At 36.4% G+C, this 21,866-nt stretch overlaps 2 protein-coding genes across 5 annotated transcripts; one reads left to right on the top strand and one right to left on the bottom strand.

Moving 5' to 3' along the window:
- Positions 1–575: 575 nt before the first annotated feature.
- On the bottom strand, positions 576–5,198 carry LOC107674130 (alpha-tocopherol transfer protein-like). 4 transcript variants are annotated; one of them, XM_016468038.1, is made up of 6 exons: positions 4,917–5,198; positions 3,021–3,174; positions 2,745–2,938; positions 2,421–2,531; positions 2,113–2,333; positions 576–1,757 (listed from the first exon to the last, which is right to left on the bottom strand). In XM_016468038.1, exons 1-5 carry the CDS (start codon positions 5,109–5,111, stop codon positions 2,124–2,126), a joined length of 864 nt encoding a protein of 287 aa, XP_016323524.1. In that variant the 5' UTR covers positions 5,112–5,198; the 3' UTR covers positions 576–1,757; positions 2,113–2,123. The 4 variants fall into 4 exon arrangements, with proteins under 4 accessions (XP_016323524.1, XP_016323517.1, XP_016323529.1 ...); XM_016468031.1 differs by lacking the exon at positions 576–1,757 and adding an exon at positions 1,888–1,976; XM_016468043.1 differs by lacking the exon at positions 576–1,757 and having other exon boundaries at positions 1,888–2,279.
- A 5,360-nt stretch (positions 5,199–10,558) lies between these two features.
- LOC107674121 (U2 snRNP-associated SURP motif-containing protein-like) lies at positions 10,559–21,683 on the top strand. Its single transcript, XM_016468019.1, has 27 exons — positions 10,559–10,702; positions 11,651–11,749; positions 12,095–12,206; positions 12,840–12,961; positions 13,664–13,731; positions 13,819–13,907; positions 14,101–14,136; positions 14,256–14,338; positions 14,432–14,597; positions 15,109–15,182; positions 15,578–15,715; positions 15,860–15,903; positions 17,524–17,628; positions 18,020–18,086; positions 18,176–18,345; positions 18,471–18,633; positions 18,723–18,802; positions 18,890–18,977; positions 19,061–19,198; positions 19,310–19,490; positions 19,696–19,770; positions 19,883–19,946; positions 20,194–20,350; positions 20,449–20,559; positions 20,640–20,761; positions 20,863–21,030; positions 21,175–21,683. Exons 1-27 carry the CDS (start codon positions 10,658–10,660, stop codon positions 21,311–21,313), a joined length of 2,904 nt encoding a protein of 967 aa, XP_016323505.1. The 5' UTR covers positions 10,559–10,657; the 3' UTR covers positions 21,314–21,683.
- Positions 21,684–21,866: the final 183 nt, after the last annotated feature.

Below are 21,866 nucleotides of genomic sequence, written 5' to 3'. Positions count from 1 at the left end.
AGGACCGAGTTTGGACAGCCCTGAAATATAGCCTCCATAAATTCAACAATATTCTTACAGTATGACAGAACTGGGGTATAAAGTTGTCATTTATTTGCGTCAGTCTCATTACCAGGAGATTGTTTTAAGTGTGATTTGGTGGATAATGTGCACAGAATTAATACAATAAAAATGCAGACCAATTGTACTGTATAGATAGTACCCCCTAGAAAAACATGGGGATATGGCCCTTACGCAATGACACCATGCTTATACGGAGGGATTGTTATCTTAGGATCTTCTTGGTTCCCCCTGGAGATTTAACATTCAAGTTTTATGTCCCTAACCAGACTACAAAACAATGGTTTTAATTGATTTCTTAGTGACTTATTGTTACTATTAATAATATATCTTCTTATTGTTTATATCTTACAATTGTATCATATATCTATAATAAAAATGTTGTAAGAATTAAATATATTAAGAATAAGCAAGGAATGGAGTGCTTACCATAGCCACCCAGTTGGAATTTGCAGATAATACTGAATAACACAGATTTCAAAAATCAGTTGGGGAAAGAATTTCACACAATGACCTTTGCAATTGTTTGGCTGCCAGGTTTATTTGAGTTGCACATTGTGTATTAATATGTCTGTGTATAACTTTTTATCATTATGATACTGTACATTAAATAAAAAAAAACAATAGTCATAGTTTGATAATAAGTGAGGACAGCACAATTAAATAATGTAAAACAGTCCTTTTCTTCTGTCTTTAGATACACTGTGACAGAAAGAATGCAACACCCTGAATTAGATTATATACATGGTTTCAGAAATTCACATTTAAGGAAATCTGTAAACATGAAGAGCTCCAGTAAGGTCATTAGTCTCTGTTTATATTTGTTTAAGAGTCAGAGCAAAAGGCACTAGACCAAAGTGCCATTTTGTAATCCCACTTGGTTTAGACTAAATAAGTACATGTCTTCAGCTGTTTATTTATTTCAAATTCAGCAAAGGCTAATAAATGCTGCAGTTTACAGTTACATTACAGATCATTTGACTTAAGAGCAGCAATATAATGAAGCAGTTCATGATAATTGATATCTAACTTCTAGAAGCACAGAGACTTATGTAACATCCTGAGTTATGTCCATTGTTATGAAAATACAACAATAAAAACCTTGACAATTCACAAGGAAAAGAAGAAAGGCACTTTGATATTTCGGTCACGCACAACATTGTACACTACTTGTGTTATTTACAAGTGACTGTGGAATCCTTCTTCTAAAAGTAAACACAAAATATGATATCTGATGCTATATTGTAACTTCAGAGGTACATCAAGTACTTGCAGTGAATATCTGTGTGATAAAGAATTCAGTAAAATCACATTATTCAAAAATATGACTTAGTCAAACTAAGTAACTGGGAATTTCTTTTTTTTTCCCCCAGTCTGGAATATTAGGAGAGCTAGGCATACAATTTTAAAAGTTGCACCATTAATTCATGTACAATATGAAAAAAAAAAAAGTACAAGTATATAAGCAAAGCATATATGTTTACACTAATATGCTTTACAATTTAAAGGAATGTTTCACCCAAAAATGAAAATTGACTCACTCTCAGGTCATCCACAGACAAATTTGTTTAGAATTGTTTTGGACTTTTTTCACTTATAAACAGAGCTTTTTTCCTTATTCATATTAGATGACTTTTCCACTGGAGAAAGCAATATTATGGATAGAGGACTCTTTTTTTTTTTTTAGCTGGAAGCAACTGTTTGAAGTTAAAAAAAGTCTTGATTAATTTGTTACAGACATGCAGCTTTTTGCTTCATAAGATGTTCATTGATGGACTGGAGTCGCATGGATTACTTGTGGATTATTGTGATGTTTTTATCAGCTCTTTGAACTCTCAATCTGATGGCACCCATTCACTGCAGTGATGTAATGCTAAATTTCTCAGAATCTGTTCCAGTGGACAATCTTAAATGGCCTGAGGGTGAGTAAATTTCAATTTTTGGGTGAATTTTAAGTCAGCAATATTATCCTGATTTTCGGAGACTATATGTAACCTGCCCCAGCAGAATCTGTTACATCATCTAGCACAAAGAGCACATGGTAAGAAATACCTTCATTGTAATCACTCATAGGCAGATGACTGAGAAGCATCGCCTCCACCTAAGTCTAGAGAGAGCCTATAGAGATAGTCTTCAGACTGCATGATGTACTCAGTCCAATCTTGGCACACTTCATCTATGCTGGGTCCGGTTCCTCCATACTCAGGAGGGAGGATAGCCTTTGGAAAGTAATCACAGAGACTTTGGGCATATGAACTCCCATGCATATGAATCTATAAATAAAAATACACCACAGATATTTAATCTTTTAAAGTGAGTACTCTTAATATCACACATATATGTACTTAAATGTGACTAACCCGTTGTTTGATTTTGTCTGGAAGAAATGGACGGATCATAGCAAAGACAGGACGGAAAAAAATAGGCTCATTTATCAAATGGATGCCACGTACTTTCAAAGGAAAGGAGTCCTGCAAAATAGATTTTATATTTGTTATATGCATTTTTTAGGTAATATTAAAACCTTGCAATAAGAGAAAGAGAATCAACAAAAAACTATACAGGACATTGATAAGCAAGTTTTAGCAGATGAAGTTAGGGGTGTTAAAGCCAGATCTTCTACAGAAATCTGAATAAGTGACGTCTTATAAATTTTTCATGAAAATATTTTAATGGATACCTACTGTAAGTACAGAAGATATCTTTTTTGCCAAAGAAGGATTTATCTGCAGGGCATGTGCGAAGCACCAGTCTTGGAGATCAAAAATTGCTTTGAGTCCATTTCTTTGAGTCTCCCATTCTTGAACAATCAACTCCGATGTAATGAGGCTTACACGGAAAACCTCATAAGCTGTGAATTCTTTGGGGTTCCACTGACCTGAAAACATTTGAAATTTTGTGATATTCATCATTATAATGAACAAGACGACTTTTAAAAAATGATTTGTGTATGTACTTGCCAATCCGATAGATTAAAACTCGACTTCCAGCATCATCTCGTGATCTCAAAACTCCATGGTAATTGTTTTGCAGAAGTCCACTGACGGATGATGGCCGCAGATCAGCTGTTATTTCTGGACATTCTTGTCTTAATTTATGATAGTTAATCAAAAGCTGTGGATAAAAAAATACAAGATCAATGATATGTTAGTCTCAAGTTTTTTAATTTAAGAATATTATTGGGACAAAATCTTAATAACACATAATTCAAAGAAGAATTGCTCATTACATTTATTATGGTTGGGTTGACATCTGAATGCATCTGAATGTCAGCTATAAACATATACAGTTGTGTAGATAATTGTAAATCTAATTGCTAACGTGGCTGAAATAACTCAATTCTAGACTTAAGAAGGAACATGTTGGTGGGCCAGAAATGTACATTTACATTAAATAAAAATGAAGAGGCAGAAAACTGCAGTAAATAGGTTACTCTAGGCCAGGGGCCTACTCCAACACACATACCGTGTAGTTTTCAAATAAGCCTGAAGGACTTGATTAGTTGGATCAGATGTGTTTAATTAGGATTGAATATAAAGGCCAGGGGCCAGTTGTTCAAAAGTAATCTGATCAGATTTGGCCATCGGATTGGATCAAATCTTGAAAATGGGTTGTTCAAAAGAAAAAAAGGATTCTGAATTCGGATTAGATCACAAAATCCAATCTTGGTTTTGATCTGGATTAAATCCTCAGTTTGTGTTGTTCGAAACGTTTTAGTAAGATTGGGATACTTTTGATCAAAAAAAAAAAAAAAAAGGATTATTCTGATCCCAGCATAAGGGTGTATTTCAGGAACAAAAATGTAATAAAACTTTATAACTGGTCCAAAAAATACAACATTTGTAATATGTAATATATCCCCAAATCACCAAACAGCTGTCAATATCAAGCAAAGATATTATATTTAATTTAAAGTTTGTTTTTTTTTTATCACTGATTGTAAACAACAATCATCGGAGATGGACCAGTCAGAAGTAGTTATTTGTGTAAATGCAATGCAAAACTAGAATGCAAAACATTTGCCCTTTTTTTCCATCACCATGTCCCTTTAGGGCAGGGCTGTCCAAACTCGGTCCTGGAGGGCCAGTGTCCTGCAGAGTTTAGCTCCAACTTGCCTCAACACACCTGCCTTTAAGTTTCTAGTATGCCTAGTAAGAGCTTGATTAGCTGGTTCAGGTGTGTTTAATTGGGGTTGGAGCTAAATTCTTCAGGACACCGGCCCTCCAGGACCGAGTTTGGACAGCCCTGCTTTAGGAGCTCCATAGCGCACTAGCAATCCAGATTTGGAAATCTGAAAAAGTGTATATCTGGATCAGGGTGATCCGATCCAATTTTGCTTTAAAAAAAAAAAACGGCACAAAAGTAAGATGGGTTACCTGATCCTGGATAGCAAAACATGGGATTTCCAAATCCAGATCATTCTGATCCAGATTAAACTTTTTGAACAACTAGCCCCAGGAATTGAGTTTGACACCCCGATCTAAATGATCATATACAGTTTAAAATGAACTCAAGTATATAAACACAATATAAGGAAGAAAATAAGCAAACTATAATTGATCTCAGTAATCATAAATCATAGGTAAAAACAACAATTATGAAAACCAAAATAGCGATGATATGCTTGGAAATGCATTATGCATTATTTTCTTTCGCATAAATTATTAATATAATTCGGAAATTAGCTGTTAGATTAATGCACTGTGTCAATGTATATATAAAATATATACAGTAAATATTATTGCTAATCAAATCACGTATCACCAACGGTATCACTATACTACAGAAAGCACGTGGATTGGTTTACAAGTTAATATCAGTGGAGTTCAGTCATCGTTTAAAGGAGTGCTACAAACCTTGAGCGCCAGCGCCACATCAAAGTCTCTCGCCTGAAGAAACCGGATCAAAAAAGTTGCCGACAAATTCAAGTGTCGAATGCTTACTTCTGCTTCTGCTTTTTGTTTCAGTTCAGACAAATACGGTGCAATCCGAATAGAATCAACAGGTAAATTATTTAATTCTTCGATGTTGTCAGCTTCTTCAGACTTCATATCTGCGCGAGTCGATCGACTGTCATGTTCTCTGAGCGGGTGTTGCGTAAAGGGGGCAGGGAATGAGCCCCTCACATCCCACTGACAGCTATCGCCTAATGTTTTTCACCTTTGTACAGGTCAAGTTTAGTCAAACATTAACCAAGAAAACTCTGGACGGAATTGTCTCTCACCAGCTTAAAGAGACACAAGACCCACGCCTTATTCAAAACTGAAGTAAATTCCTTACAAAGATATGTAGGTAGCCTACGTAATTCCTCCAGATGTTTAAGAGAGAGTAAACCACAAGATGTAAAATGAATTAATCATATTGCTGTCCAGAGGCGTCATGCCCATTCCCCCTCAGATTTTCGAGCCAAGTGGATTTGGAATGCAGCTTCCAAAAGACAAAAAATAGCCGAATAATCTTTTTTATAATTGATACAATCAGATGGGTGTGATGTGCGGCTGGCTGGCGCTGAGCCAGAGACAGGTGCGTTTTACAGCGCTGCGCATTATAACCAATCACACACGAGTCTGTTAAGTTTATAAATTGCAACGGCCAATCAGAGGCGTTCAGATGAGTCATCGCTGAAACGCCGGGTTTTTGTTCACTGCGCGCGTCGCTGTCTGAATTCTGCTCTCTGGCGAATTAATTCTCTCATCAGAAACAACGAAGTGCAGATGTGCGAACGATGTAAGTAAGATATGCATTTCACAGTAAACAGCTTCAGTGATTATAATGGGAGTTTTTTAGTGTTTGAACTCTGGCTAGACTTAAGTCAATGATAATGTTCTTTGATAATGTAAATGTTCTTTGCTCTCTTTCTGTACAATGAAAGTGGTATAATTAGTATTTATTTATTATTATTTAGTCATTTATCAGACGCTTTTATCCAAAGCTACTTACAAATGAGGACAACAGAAGCAATCAATTGTAGTATTAAAACAACTAAAAACAGATCCAAAACTAAAAGCTAAAACTATATATATATATATACATACACATTTATAAATTCAATATATATATTATTTCATTTCCATTTAGTTTGTTGACGTATTCAAATATCTCAAATTAAATAAAACTAAAAACTTCCAAGCAAGCGCAGACACTGACAAGATACGCGATACAGAACGAGACCATTAATAATTCAATAATTAGTAACTTACAATGTTTTTTTTTCTTAAATTCACGTTATTAAATTCATGTTAAATACAAAGTCAATCGTATTAAAAATAGTAATACCTCGTGCCCCCTCAAAAATAATAAGTGCATGACGCCCCTGTTGCTGTCCATTTCCACCGCTATTACTCAATAAATAAAGTTAATTGAACACAATAGTGGGGCATGTTGTCACGTACCGCATATTAGGCATATTTTCGTCTATGTAACAGCAAAACACAAACTACGTAATTAAAGAAAACCAAAAATGTAAAAGACAAAATATATAATAGACAACAATAATATGACTATTGTTTTTGCAAACAATTAGAAAAAAGTGGGGAGGGTTGCAACAAGATGCAGTTGTAACATGGCTTATTCCTTCAATCAGGAATGAACTACAGTAATGTTATTCATGCTGCACATGCTCAATTAAGACCTCATTCTTTCTTGAAAAAAAAGCAGCCACACGTGACCATTCCTTCTGCAAAAAATAAATAAAAATGTCAAGGTATAAAAAATTATTTGTCATACTGTCTAAACTGTTTGTGTGAAGCTTGTAAAGTCATATCATTTTTAATCAGTGTTTCTTAGCTTCTAACAGGCATAGCTAGCATGTGTTAAAGCTAGCATAGCAAGATTTATCAGGGTAGTCAGTATAGGGATAGTTGCAACATGTTGTTGCAACCGTCCCAAAATGCTGTCCCTTATCACAACATTGATGTAAAAGCTTGCCATGACATAACAAAATTGTAATTTTATGGATTAATAAAGAAACACTTTCAATAGTCTGGTATCTCCCCTTTTTAATTTAAGTAAAAAGCTTTTTAAAATAATTTCCTTCTCTCTTACCCTCTCTCTGTCATGTAGGCTACAAGCTACATCACATGTACAAACACACACGCAAATAATGACTTACAGATTCACACTTGGAATACTTCCCAACATTCACTTGAACACACACACACACACATTACATGCACATACACATACACTCACACTTACCTGCATATCACTTGAACACGTACACACAGACAGAGTTCAGGGGCCAGTTGCATAAACATAGCCACTACGTTAAGACTGTGTCTTAAGAACTAGTTTGACCAACTAGCAGTTAGCAAAGAGATGAGTCTCACTTTTCTTCTTAAAATTGGGCCTACATTTTTGTAACTGACTTTAAACAGTTAACAAATTAGATAGCTAACTTTTTAAGACTAGTCTAAGCAGTTTATGCAACCAGCCCTTGGTCTTTAAAGTCTTTAATGACTGGTATTTAAAGATAGTAATGTAAATGTTTTCCTCCAAGACTGGTCATAAAGTCAATTGCATAAAAAGGTAGATTAGTCTAATTTGAATCTGAAAAGTAAGACTGTTTACCACTTGGTAAACTGCTAGTTGGTCAACAGTTAACAGAAGTATTATTACATTTCAGTGTCTTGATTTGTAGTTCAAATGTAATGTAATGATTAACCAACACGTGGTTGTTACTTGAAGATGTTTTTTTCTTAGTACTAGATTTGTATTACATGTTTGAATTGAACCAACATAACATAATCATAGCAGCTCTCCATTTCATGTTTTGATGTGGCATGCGTTCTGCCCAAATGTATCTATTTCAAATGTAATCACTACCTAATGCCAGAATCCAGCTACTTTTTTTTTTGTTTGTTTGTATTTTTCTCTTGTTTGTATTTATTTTTTTGGTAGTACTGTCATTTAAGTGTTATAATCAATCAATCGTTTGGCACGTCCTTTGTTGGCTAATAGCCTATAGCTAAACTCAAGGACGCACGGATTGAACATCTGGCTGCATGGTGACGTCACGCCTCCTTCGCAATGTAGCGCTCGGCGCAGTTTCCATATTTATATGTCGTTGGCTCGTCATTTATTTGAAAGTCCGCTTTAATATTAATCAGCGATATGAACAGGTTTGCATCGCTTCACGGAGGTATGTACACGAAGTCCAAAATCTTAAAACAAACGTAGATAATAAACAAGTCTCATCCACCTTTGTGGGATGATGCAGTGATGCTGCGGGTATTATCGCGGATGCTTCCTGCCGACAGCAGTGGGATTAAATAATAACCCTATGAATCTTCTGCGTATTCTGGTACGATTTAATTAGCGAATATTGGGATCATTAATCCGTTTTATATGAGGCTTATATTTGGGGATTTATTTGCGTGTGTTGTCTAATGTTCGACGTTATTCTGTGTATTGCATGTCGAATAGTCCTGGTTGCCATCATGGTTAAACTGTTATGATTTTGATGTTTTATAGGTTACAGGGATGGAAGGCTGTATTGATGCCTTGGATGTGCAGGCATTCTGAACGCACTGCCCCTGGCTGTGTGCTTTGTCCGTCTGAACACAGGCTTCCAGTATGGCTCACCAGATAAGGAAACATTGAGCGTTATTTAACCAGGATGAGATTCATATCTAAATAGGCCTTAAGTAAGGCTTTTGAATAAATACACCTGTTGGCAGAATACGATTTGTCTGGCCTGCGGTGCATGGACCAAGTCATGATGTATATCTATGATGATTCAGATTTTCATCAGGCCCAGATGAATCTCTCTTTGCACTTTAGGCTCTCGCTGTACGTGTTCACAGTGGACCTTGATTTAATGTATTTCAATTAAGGCACGCGGTGAATGCCAAGAGCGAAGCCACATATCCTTCAACAAATGCCTGTTTATTACTATTCTAATGTTGTTTCTTTAAATTTAGGTTTAAATGCATTTCTATTATATTCATAGTACACTCTTACTATTCACAATACCGTGTACTGTTCATTCAATCAGACAGGTAGGTGAGAATATATGGTGACTGGAAGAAGTTTTTCAGTCGTCTCTGGTTGCATTAGCAAACTTTCTTTTTGCAAACGTTCTTTTACAAACTAGTTTGCCTACCTATCAAGTGGACTAAATTTTGTTAAATTTTAAACAAAATACATAATCTGAGCTGACTTTTTTCATGCTGATTAGATCAATGCAAACAAATCAATTAAAGGTCAACCTTTTTATTTTTTGTGTATTTGTTTAATGATACGTTACTGATTGGGTTATGTTTTCAATTGTATAATAATAAAATCATTTGAAAATGTGTCAAAATGTGAATTCTACTGTTTTTTTTTTACTTGTGCATTGTGTTTTTGACAGTGTATTGTTGCCCTATAAAGAATAAATAGTTTCAAGCTCCCTCAAGTTTATCGTTAGGTGGTGTTGTAAAAATGTCATGCCAGCTACCTCGACTACAACATGATACTGAAAATCTACTGGAAAACAAATAAAGTATATGCATGAATATTAAAACAGAGTACTGTTTAAACTGAGTACTGGTTATATACTAAACCTGAGTAACTTAAATGCAGAATACATTGGAGTTCTTATATAGGCTACTTATGCTTTACTGATGTGTGAAATATTCTGCATAAAAGGAGTAATTTGTAAGCAATTCAGCATACACTCATTTCAGGGTTTGAAAGGCCTTTTATGCTGCCTATTATCAGTTTTCTTATTTGCATGACAACATCTACCTCACTGTCTACATAAATTACATATTTACATTTATTTTGTGAGTTGAAACTCATATTTTTTGCATTACCGTTTGCACAGAGGCTGCATCTGAAGTGTACAGTATATATATTTTAAAAAGGTGCACTGATTAATGCTGCACAGAGGTGGCATACATTTATGCAGGAATTACTGCTGCAGAAATGTTATATTTTGAATTTGAAATTATGATATAAAACCGTGAAAATATGAAATTCTAAATACTGAATGTCATGACAACTGCCAAGTTGAAGGCTGATGCTGCATTTCATTTTACAGAGAAGCAAAGCTTCTGGTGGGTCAGAGCTACCATTTTTTTAGTAGGCCCTAGTACTTTTATGCAGCATTGCATCTTTATACAGAATCTGCTACAATTCACTAAATATTACGATAGGCCTATGAATATTAGTATATTGAAAATGAATACAGTTCCAAAAGGTGAAATACACTGGCATGTCATGTCTTGTTGCAAATCAATTAGCACGGCAGTTCCAGGCGTGCAGCCACTGTAAAGTGGGTAGTTATATACGGTTTGCTGATCTCCCAGCTTGGTCAGGCTTTCATCTGGTCAGTCTAGGAGACGAGCTTGAACCAGCTAGACAACCAGCTGAGCTAAGGCCAGTAAACCAGCTTCAGACGCCACATGCATTGCACAATACAATTCTTTTAAAAGTGCATTCTGAATTCCGGTGTCTTGTGCATCAATAACAGTTCACATAACTCACACATATACCAGTACACAGACTGTGACAGACTCACTCAGATCTGTCTTCAGTTCAGAAATAGACGTCAAATGGACTCGTTCAGTGGGAGAGAGTGAACGAACGCGCCTCGCGCACAGTGTCGGGCAAAATGGCGGACAAAACGCCAGGTGGGGCGCAGAAAGCCAACTCTAAGGTATTTTTTAACTTTTCTACTTTACATCTGTATATTAAATTCGACCTTTATTGTTTACGATAATAAAAGCGGGATGATATTGAGTTTGATTCGATAGTGTGTCGCTGTGTGTTACGAGAAAGGTCCATTGAGCTGCTCGGTTGTGATGCTAACTCGCTAGCAGTGCGGTTAGCAAACTTAGACAACCGGTGGCTTCACAGATTTTATTTCTATAATACACATTAACAGACTAAAATCTGTTGGCCATATATGCTGCATTTGATCTTCTTATATTATGTTTCATTATGCCCTTGACACCACCATAGAACATGAAATAAGTTGCTTTGTGTTTATTGTTTGCTGACAGGGCTAACACGAGCGTAACGTTAGTCTACAAATATTACTGTATTACATTGATTTCTGGACGTTATACCCCTATAGAGAGGAGATGGACATTGTTTATTAGCATTGAGAATATCTTAATTGCGCATTTGTGTGTGCACAGTTGTGGTAACTTGCTGGTTTTGCTTTGACGAGCTAACATGATCATGTTCACTAGTAGTTACTAACCACGTGAACGAGTCAACAGAAATGAAAACGCAGCTGATATCTGTGTAGTATATGATTGTGCTACTTCTGGTGTTATATTAGCCACTCCAGCTCATCTGTCCTTATGTACTCAGAGATAGGTTGCTGCAAAGTGCACCTCTTTATTCATGGCAAACAGCTACATCTTTAATTCAGAGAACCTAAACAAACCATTACCTAATATGGATACGTTCATTATTTATTTCCGTCCTCGTCTTGTTTTCCCCTTTTGTTGCGTTTTGTTTTTATGTGTTTTGGACTGTATATAAGTGCATTAACATCTTTTTTTTTCCTTAGCCAAGAAACCAAGGTCTATATTATTTGAGGAAACTCATGCCATCTCTGACTTGTATAATTCATTCTTTTCATATTTTCATGCAGGCTTTATTGGAAAGTAAGTTAAAGGCCTTCAGTATCGGCAAGATGGCGGTTGCGAAAAGAACACCAAGTAAGAAAGAACAGGATGAACTCAAGAAGAAGGTAAGCAGATGAGGTCTAAAGGCTGGCTTTCATTACTTGACTTATGCACAGATTTTTCCCCGATGCGCAGTCTAAAGGAGTCGACACCAGTTGCCGAAAGTTAGATCCAGTCTAAAGATGTTGGGTGGTTGGAGTTGACAGATTTCACAGAAAATTGCGAAGTGTATGATGTACACAGACTGTGATTTTGATTTTTAAAGTCAGACTATGATTCCAGGATGTTTGGTATTTTTGGCCTATTTTAGAACACATTGTTTTAATTTTGCCATACATCTCCTAGCTTTATGACACATTTAACATTATTTCACTTTGATAAATATCTGACACAATCTGTGATTTTCACAGGAGGATGAAAGGGCAGCTGCGGAGATCTACGAGGAATTTCTCGCTGCTTTTGAGGGAGGTGAAGGAAAAGTGAAGACGTTTGTTCGTGGTGGGATCGCTAATGCTACTAAAGGTAGGATTATCATGTGATCTTTTTATCTGGGATCAAAGTGTTTTTTTTATGTTTTTTAATAAGTTGCTTATGCTCACCAAGGGTTCTTTATTTCATCCAAATACAATAAAAACTGTAATACTGTGAAATGTTATTACAATTTAAAATCACTCTTTTCTAATATATTTTAAAATGTAACTTATTCAATCACCGGTGTGATGGGAAAGCTGAATTTTCAGCAGCCATTACTCAAGTCTTCTGTCACATGATCCTTCAGAAATCATTCTAAAATGCTGATTTGCTGCTCAAGAAACATTTCTTATTATCATCAATGTTGAAAACTGTTGTGCTGCTTAATATTTTTGTGGAAACCATGATACTTTTTTTCCAGGATTCTTTGATGAATAAATAAATCAAAAGAGCGGCATTTATTTAAAATGGAAATTTCTATACATCTTTACTGTCACTTTTCATGAATTTAATGCATCCTTGCGGAATAAAAATATTAGTTTTTGTTATGAATACATTTATCAATATCAAAATAGATCAATGTTTCTTTGACTTTTCTTTTAAATTATGCAAAATAGCAAATATTTTTATTGTACGTTCCTCTTAATTGTCTCTGCTTTTATATATGTTGTGTATCTATTACAGAGGAAGTGGCAGCTGATGACAAGAAAGGAAAGCTCTACAAACCGAAATCAAGGATTTTGGAGACTAAAAGTTTTTTACCTTTGGAAACTCCACCACAGTTTTTAGCATTAGATAAACGCAATGTGAGTCTTTTGTCATTTATTTCCATCTGACCTTATTTTAAAGGGTTCGTTCACCCAAAAATGAAAATTAGCCCATAAATTACTCACCCTCAAGTCATCCTAGGTGTATATGACTTTCTTCTTTCAGACGAATCCAGTCGGAGTTATATTAAAAATGGTCTTTGATCTTTCAAGCTGTTTAATGTTACTCAGCGGGTGTTGCATGCATCCGTCCAAAAGCAGTTAAATAAAATGTGCCCATCCATAAAAAACACCCCTCCGGGGGGTGAACAATGGCCTTCTGTAGCGAATCGATGCGTTTTTGTATGAAAGCGCAAGCTACATTAAAGTGATTATTACGTTTTGAATATGGATATTTTTCTTACAAAAACGCAACCATTCGCTACAGAAGGAGCCGCTACACCTCCCGGAGCCGTGTGAGACACTTTTTAAAAATTTTTTATGGATGGGCGCATTTTATTTAACTGCTTTTGGACGGATGCATGCAACACCCGCTGAGTGGCATTAAACAGCTTGAAAGATCAAAGACAATTTTTTATATAACTCCGACTGGATTCGTCTGAAAGAAGAAAGTCATATACACCTAGGATGACTTGAGGGTGAGTAATTTATGGGCTAATTTTCATTTTTGGGTGAACTAACCCTTTAAAGCAGCTATGTTATATAAAAATATAACCCATTTTTTTCTTTTATATTACCTAGGCATCAAAGAAGGCAGACAAAGAAAAGAAAAAGAGCAACCTTGAACTCTTCAAAGAAGAACTGAAACAGTAGGTGTTCTTGAAATTCTTATTCAATAAATGGCAGCACCTTTAAAATGATCATTTGAAGTTTAACCCTCTGTTGTTGTTTTTTAGGATACAGGAGGAGCGCGATGAACGGCACCGGTTGAAGGGCCGAGTCAGTCGTTTTGAGCCTCTTCCCACAACGGAAGGAAGGCGATCCTGTAAGTTCTTTATTCAAGGATTTAAAAAAAAAAAAAAATCTCACCGAAACAGTCTGTTTCCCCCTACGTTCACTCATGGACCCAGTGAAGTTTGTGCCCCTCCTACATGTCTTGGCCACTGCCACAATTCAGCAGCGTATACGCTTTTTAATTTCAGGAAACAAAATTCACACTGCTTTTCTTCTGCTTTTAGCGGATGGTTCTTCACGAAGAAACCGTCCGTCCAGTGGTAATTTTGTTTTATATACTGTGTAATGCAATGACCATTTTGCTGTTTATGTATCCCATCATGGAAGAAGAGATGGTAAAACGTCACTTGTTATTCAGAGCTATTATTTTGCTTTTCAGTCTTGGATGATTCTGCTCCTGGCTCACACGATGTTGGTGATCCGACAACTACAAATCTCTATTTGGGCAACATAAATCCTCAGGTAATTGGTCTTTCTTTTTTCCTGATAATTGTTGTTAGGTAACGTCTGAAACCCAGAGTTTCCCATGCTAAAACATACTCTCTCATGCTCCAGATGAATGAGGAGATGCTCTGTCAGGAATTCGGTCGCTATGGTCCATTAGCCAGTGTGAAAATTATGTGGCCCAGGACTGATGAGGAAAGGGCCAGGGAAAGGAACTGTGGTTTTGTAGCCTTCATGACGAGGAGAGATGCTGAACGTGCACTTAAACATTTAAATGGTAAATATATTTATTGTTTAAATCTAGTGGTTGACTGATGTAATGCGATAAATCAACCGATAATCTGCATTTTTTTTATTTATCACATAAGTTTTATCTTTTTGGGTGAGATATGTCGGAAGCTGGAATTCTGTGTTTATACTACTATTTTTCATATTCATGTTTATTGACTTCTTTATTTGTGAAAAATACAATAATAAGTTTACAGAATCAAGAAGTTGCTATCTAAAATATAAATCTGTTTGTTTTACAGATTTTTTTCTTAGTTCAGTTTTTTTTCCATATTTATGCATATCAGTTTTTTACAGTTGTTTTTAGAAAATATTAAATATACATTTATTTGCAGGAATTATGCCAGTGTTTCTTGCTGCCTATAAATAGTGTGTTAACATATAGGTCTATATCAGCTTTATTTTGGCCATTGGCCATCCTGCTTTCTAAGATATTGTTTAAAAAAAAATCGCTTTCCCATAAAACCAATTAATAATTTGCCGAATGCTGTCCATTTCAGGCAAAATGATAATGAATTTTGAAATGAAACTGGGATGGGGCAAAGGTGTACCAATTCCTCCTCACCCCATATACATTCCGCCTTCAATGATGGAGCACACCCTCCCGCCTCCACCCTCTAAAAACTTTTGCCCTTAGAATCTTGCTATTTTACTAAATTTGCATTTATTAAATTAGCAATTTTTATAAATAAATCAGTCATGTAAATTACATATGTACCATGCTGATTGTACCGGTAAGTGTTTTGGAGTGTAGATTATCCATTGCACAAGACATTTTATAGGTTTTGGCTGCAAGTTAGGATGAAACTATACTTTTTTTGATATTGCTTGTTTGAAAGAAATGTAAAGAGATTTTTAAAAAATATATATTATGGATGCAGATGATATATGATTTCAACTGCTCTTTCTTTAAGGAATGTGTTCAGTCAAGTTTTAAAACTGACACAGTAGAACACGTTTGTTGTTGTAATTCCACCTTCAATGATGGAGCACACACTCCCGCCTCCACCCTCTGGACTGCCCTTCAATGCCCAGCCCAAAGAGAGGCTGAAGAACCCCACTGCTCCTATGCCTCCCCCTCCAAAGTGCAAAGAGGAGTTTGAGAAGGTAACTTGGCATACGTGGGACAAAAACATTTTGGTTAGCATGGTCATAAAAGTAGTATATGTTGCATTTAGTGTTATGCCTGTTTCTTTTTAACAATACTCACATATATTCTATGTTTATTATCTGATGTGACTTCATATCCAGACTCTGTCGCAAGCCATAGTCAAAGTGGTTATCCCAACAGAAAGGTACATGTTTTTCTTTTTTTCCAAATTCTTATGAAATGTAGAGAACTTATCCCATCTCTGTAGTTTGAAAGATTGGCCATATCCATGCTACCAGAGGCTGGTTTGAGTGAGCAATAGTTGAGGCCTTGCATGAAAATAAGGAGCAGCTACTAACAATACAAGGCACACACATGCATTGAGGGTTTGCATCATACTGCTCGGATAGAAAAGCTCATATCAGTAGAGAGAGTTCTGTGGATTTTTTCGTTTCTGTTGATATACACTAACCATTCAAGTTTTTGTTAAAGATATTAATACATTTATTCAGCAAGGGTTCATTATATTGATTAAAAATGGCAGTAAAGGCAAGTTGCAAAGATTTCGATTTCTATTTTCTTGACTTTTTTTGAAAGAATTCTGAAGAAAATATCAGTTTTCACAAAAATATTAAGCTTGACAACTGTTTTCAACATTGATAATAATAAGAAATGTTTCTTGAACACCAAATCAGCATTTTAGAATATTTCTGAAAGACCATGTGACACTGAAGACTGGAGTAATGGCTGCTGAAAATTCAGTTTTGCCATCACAGGGATAAATTACATTGTAAAAATTTGATAAAACAGAAAAGTTATTTTCATTTGTAGTGATATTTCACTATCACTGTTTTTACTGTATTTTTAATCAAATACTTGGAGCATAAGAGACTTCTTTTAAAAACATCAACTTCAGGCAGTAGTGTACATTGATTTGATTCTGTCTGGTGTTTGTAGGTCGTCTTTTTGGACAGAATTATTCTAGATGTCAGTGTTTCCACTAGTTTGGGTGTTTTTGAGAGAATTGTTCAGATTTCATCAGACTACATCAGATTTGATTCATTACACTACTAATTTAGCAACTAAAACACTACACAACACACATTCTCCTAGTGTCAGTTTTACAAAAACCAGCCCTCTGGCTATTGCTCACTTCAACTGCCCCAGTAGCATGGCACAAAAGCGACACCCAATCCCCATAGTCTCAGTGACCTTTGACATTGGCCTTGGTGAGCAGCACAAGTTGAACTGTCTGCAGCAGCGAGGGACCAGAAAAGCGTCACAGGATGGATTGGGGAAAGTATACAGAATGATTGCCTGACATTGGTATGATCGGCTCCAATACTTGTGATTTGTGTTTCAGTACATTTGAAAAACATCATCTGTTGATTTTTATCGGCCACTTCACGAGCCAGTCAGGAAGCCAATTGTTGTTCCTATCCCTTAACTGGCTCTAGAAGTGCTTACATGATTTTGTCCCTCTCCATCCACACTTGTCTATTGTCAAAAAGCAAGAAAGATCACTGTTACTTGGCCTCAAATTTAGTATCTCAGTAGCACGTCCAATTATAAGTTACAAGGGCAGAATGCTATGGCTGAGACTCAGATGTAGATGTAGAGAGGATTTAAATGTTTTGATTGTTATAGCTGTCACACTGCCAGTCCGTTTTAAATCTTAAAAGCTCAAACATGTTTATTGACTCATGGATAGTAAGTGCAAGGATGTTGCATTTCATCAGATGTCATATTGTAGCAGTAGCAGTTGTTTAGGTGTGGCTGGTGATGGCGCTGAATCTGTTTCGCTTTAACTGTGTTTTTCTCGTAGGAATTTGCTCTCTCTCATCCATCGAATGATCGAGTTTGTTGTGCGTGAGGGTCCAATGTTTGAAGCCATGATCATGAACCGAGAGATCAACAATCCGCTCTACAGGTGAGCGCATTTTTATCTCTTTCTTTTAACTCCAGTGGTTTAAAGTAGGTATGAAATAAAAATTCACCCAATCTGTTTTCTATATGCATGTTTAAAAATAATTCTTCAATCATGTAGTCATCTTAAACCCACCCCCTTTCAACTGCAATCTCCCATTAAGAACTCCCTCCATCCAATCAACAGTGAATAGAACCAAGTCCCATTTTTTCAATGTTTCACTAAAATGTACGTCACAATATAAAAGAACTCTCGCTTCTTCTGTTTCATCGCGACTTTAAGGTTCTGACATTGTCTCAAGTGATTTAAGTCATGCGGAAGTGATTTTTACAATTCACTTGTATTCTGAGAATGTCCTTAAATCAAACATGTTTTTTTTGTTTGAATTCAAAAGGTTTTTATTTGAAAATCAAGGTCCTGCTCATGTTTATTACCGGTGGAAGTTATACACCATATTACAGGTTAGTCTTACTTATTTTTATTCTTTTGGCAGAAACGTATTGAAATGTGTTCAGATGTAAAATAAAAATTTAAAAAACTCCACTCGCAGGGTGAATCTCCAACAAAATGGAAAACGGAAGACTTCAGAATTTTTAAGAACGGATCTATCTGGCGACCGCCACCTCTTAACCCGTATTTACATGGCACTCCTGAAGACGAGGAGCATGATGATGATGAAGAAGATGAAGAAGGCAGCAAGAAGGGCTCCTTGAAAGACGAGTATGTCTACGTATCAAAATCTGGAGTTTATGGAGATACTCAATTCTTCTAGAATGGAGCTGCTAGGCTTTTGGCTATAGGCAAAATTGTTGGTTATGTGAACTTAATATTCTCCTCTTCTGCAGTGAGAGGGATAAATTAGAGGAGTTACTCCGAGGTCTCACACCAAGGAAAAGCGACATAGCTGGCGCCATGTTTTTCTGCCTCGCGCGTGCTGATGCGGCCGAAGAGATCGTGGAATGCATTGCTGAGTCTCTGTCCATACTTAAAACACCTCTGCCAAAGAAGGTCACTCTTACACAGCAGAATTACGATTAACAAAGAATTGTGGATGTCTCATCACTTTTGTTTACATGTGCATTTCCGCCCTCCCTCAGATTGCAAGGTTATATTTGGTGTCAGATGTGCTGTATAACTCGTCTGCAAAAGTTGCTAATGCCTCCTATTACAGAAAATTGTAAGTCTCACAATTATTTTGAGTGCACAATCAAGGTATTCTTGTTTGTCTGTTTATTCAGTCTGTTTTGCTTTTATTATTTTACAGCTTTGAAACAAAACTCTGCCAGATATTTTCTGACCTAAATGCCACTTATAAGACAATACAGGGCCATTTACAATCAGAGAATTTCAAGGTGCGCCATCTTGCTCTTTTAACACACAATTGTTTTCTGACTTTAAGATTTGAATTGATGTTTTTCTATTTTGGTCCTCACAGCAACGAGTAATGTCCTGTTTCCGTGCGTGGGAAGACTGGGCAGTGTATCCCGATCCATTCCTGATTAAGCTTCAGAACATCTTCCTGGGACTCGTCAGTCTCGATTCTGAAAAGGACACTGCAGACCTGCTGCCGGAGGTTAGCTTTGTAGAGACTGACTGATTGAGTTATGATTCATAGATTTTCAGTGGTCAAGTTTGAGTTGAGTCACAGTTCAGCTGAACATGAAAATGATTGCATTTTTCTTAGCAACCAGAAAGGTCGGAGGACATTGATGGTGCTCCTATAGTGGAGGAGGAGCTGGATGGTGCTCCTTTCGATGATGTTGACGGCATGCCCATAGATGGAGCGCCAATTGATGGTGCACCACTTGAGGACCTGGATGGAATGCCCATCAAGGGAACAGATGATGATCTGGATGGTGTTCCTTGTAAGAATGCTGACGACATTGATTTTTTTATTTAACCTTCATACATTCAACTCTCATTTAGTATCCTGCTTGGTACATTTAGCCCATCGCTCTATTTAAAGATCAAAAAGAATATAGTTTACAATTACATTACTGTTGCTGAATGTCATGGCATATGTTCTAAAATAAATGTTGTTCAATGCCTTTTTTTTCTTCTTTTTTTTAGTGGATCAAAAACCAGGCTTTAAGGTAGCCCCATCAAAATGGGAGGAAGTGGATGGTACTGCTTTGGAGGCTCAAGGTTAGTCCAGATGACATTTAAGACATTGTCTAAACCTTAGGTTCTTCCTTGTATACGCATCATAAAATTTTGACAATTTTGAAATCCCATCATGATTTTTCTCTGTTTTTAGCTGTAACCACATCAAAATGGGAAATCTTTGATCTGCCAGATGAATCTGAGAAAAGTAAAACAAGGTATGTTTTACTAGTTCTACTAGGTTTGGAAATCTCATGGAAAGGTCATTGGAATTTCTTGGTAATTATCATAGTGATAAGTTGTTCTAGCTCTAATAATTCATTGGCTAGAAATTGCTTGTGTGAGTGCATTCTTTAAAACGATTTCTGAAATTTCTTAAATAGGTGTGGGAACTGTAATTGTTGTTTTTTGCAGGTTGAAATTCATTTGTCATGTTTTGATCGCATTTTCACATTCTTGTCATAGTGCAACACGTGAAACTGAGAGTAAAGACTCTCTCAAGAGCTCCAGCGCTGCAGACCAGCAGTCCTATAGTAATCCTGTTAGAGAAGAATATGATTCAAAATCTGCCAAGTTTTCTGAGATGAGCGAAGAGAAACGTGCCAAACTACGAGAAATCGAGGTATACCTAAATGCAAAATGTACTAAATGTAATTCTTCACATGCTTGAAAGCCGTTTAGAAATCTCAGTCATTTTTTTTTTTTTTTGGTCTGTTGTAGCTTAAAGTCATGAAGTTTCAAGATGAGCTTGAATCTGGAAAACGACCCAAAAAATCTGGACAGAGTATTCAAGAACAAGTTGAGCTTTACCGGGACAAGTTACTACAGCGGGTTAGTATGAAGTTTTGTTTGTTTGTTTGTTTTTGCCATTTCTTTAGTGTTACTATTCTGATAGAAACTACATTTTTCAGGAGAAGGAGAAAGAGACCGAGAAAGACAAAGAGAAGGAAAAAGAGAGAAAAGACAAAGATAAATCTGATGTGTCTCACAAAGAGAAGGACAAAGATGACTCCACACCGGTCAGAAAAGAAAAGTAAGATACCTCAACATTTCTTCAGGATTTAAGAAATGGAGATTTTTGAATACATTTGTTTTGTGTTTGGCTGTCTTTAAACAATTGTATTTCCTCCCCAGAAAACGAAGGCATAGTCCCTCCCCCAGTCCCACCCGAAGTAGCAGCAGCAGGCGCGGCAGGTCGCCCTCACCACGATCAGAGCGCTCTGATAGATCCTATACAAAAGACAGCTCTCGGTCGTCTTATAAAGACTCTCCAAGAGACATTAACCGCAAGTCATCTAAAAGGTAAACGAACAGTATCATCTCTTAATCTTCATTGTCACAGCTTAAAACTCAATCCTGTGGCTTGCTTTTCTTGTCTTTGTCTTTCAGTACATGCATGTTTATGGAAGCTTAAAGTAATAATGTAATTTAAAAAAATTATTTTAGGTCTCCTTCACCCCCAAGAACACCTAAGAGGTCACGGAGGTCCAGATCCAGAACGCCCAAAAAATCCTCAAAGAAATCCAGATCTCCGTCACGATCGCCTCACCGTTCTCACAAGAAATCTAAAAAAAGTAAACACTGAGACTTCCGGCTATCATGAGAAGATGCCTGGGTTGTCTTTTGTGCCTCAAATTTGTCCTGTAAATCAGTGTGAAGGACATTCCCTCTTTCACCCCTCCTTTTGAAGCTCACTCACATTGGCACAAGAACAGTGTTCAAGGGTCATCTATAGGGTGTTTTATAATGTCATTTAGGAGCTTCCTTTGTTCAAAGCGTCCGAAAAGAAGATAACTGCAGTGGCTGGGGCAGTCCTCCATCAACATGAAAACTATTGTCTTATCATTTTTTTTTTTTTCATTGTTTTTAGATCCCTTGAAACTGACTTAAATTAAACTAGTGTAAGTTTCAGTTGTATAGATGTTTGCTTTCCAATAAAGACAATTTATGTGACTTCTCTCTGAAATGTCCTAGTTTTTGTGCATACATCCCAAATAAACATTTTAAACTTAGTGTTTCAAAATAGCGAAATAATTTTAAGATATTTTATAAAAGGTTCATTCTAAGCCAGGGGTTTTCAATATTATAAATGCCATGGACCCCCAAATATGATCATCCTTGTCCCCCCCCCCCCTCCC

Source organism: Sinocyclocheilus anshuiensis, unplaced genomic scaffold (assembly GCF_001515605.1).
Source record: "Sinocyclocheilus anshuiensis isolate Anshui unplaced genomic scaffold, SAMN03320099.WGS_v1.1 scaffold962, whole genome shotgun sequence".
Classification (NCBI taxonomy): domain Eukaryota; kingdom Metazoa; phylum Chordata; class Actinopteri; order Cypriniformes; family Cyprinidae; genus Sinocyclocheilus; species Sinocyclocheilus anshuiensis.
The sequence above is the reverse complement of the archived record's forward strand: the minus strand, read 5'-3'. Positions and strand labels throughout refer to the sequence as shown.

Bases quoted from the DNA above. Each gene is read 5' to 3' on its own strand.
- LOC107674130 (XM_016468038.1), bottom strand. From the start codon at position 5,111: ATGAAGTCTGAAGAAGCTGACAACATCGAAGAATTAAATAATTTACCT. The intron at 2,532-2,744 runs GTAGGTATCCAT...TCTATTTTGCAG, and splicing joins AGATATCTTCTGTACTTACA to GACTCCTTTCCTTTGAAAGT. The intron at 2,334-2,420 runs GTTAGTCACATT...TTTTATTTATAG, and splicing joins CAGACAAAATCAAACAACGG to ATTCATATGCATGGGAGTTC.
- LOC107674121 (XM_016468019.1), top strand. From the start codon at position 10,658: ATGGCGGACAAAACGCCAGGTGGGGCGCAGAAAGCCAACTCTAAG. The intron at 10,703-11,650 runs GTATTTTTTAAC...ATTTTCATGCAG, and splicing joins CGCAGAAAGCCAACTCTAAG to GCTTTATTGGAAAGTAAGTT. The intron at 19,199-19,309 runs GTTAGCTTTGTA...CATTTTTCTTAG, and splicing joins CTGCAGACCTGCTGCCGGAG to CAACCAGAAAGGTCGGAGGA.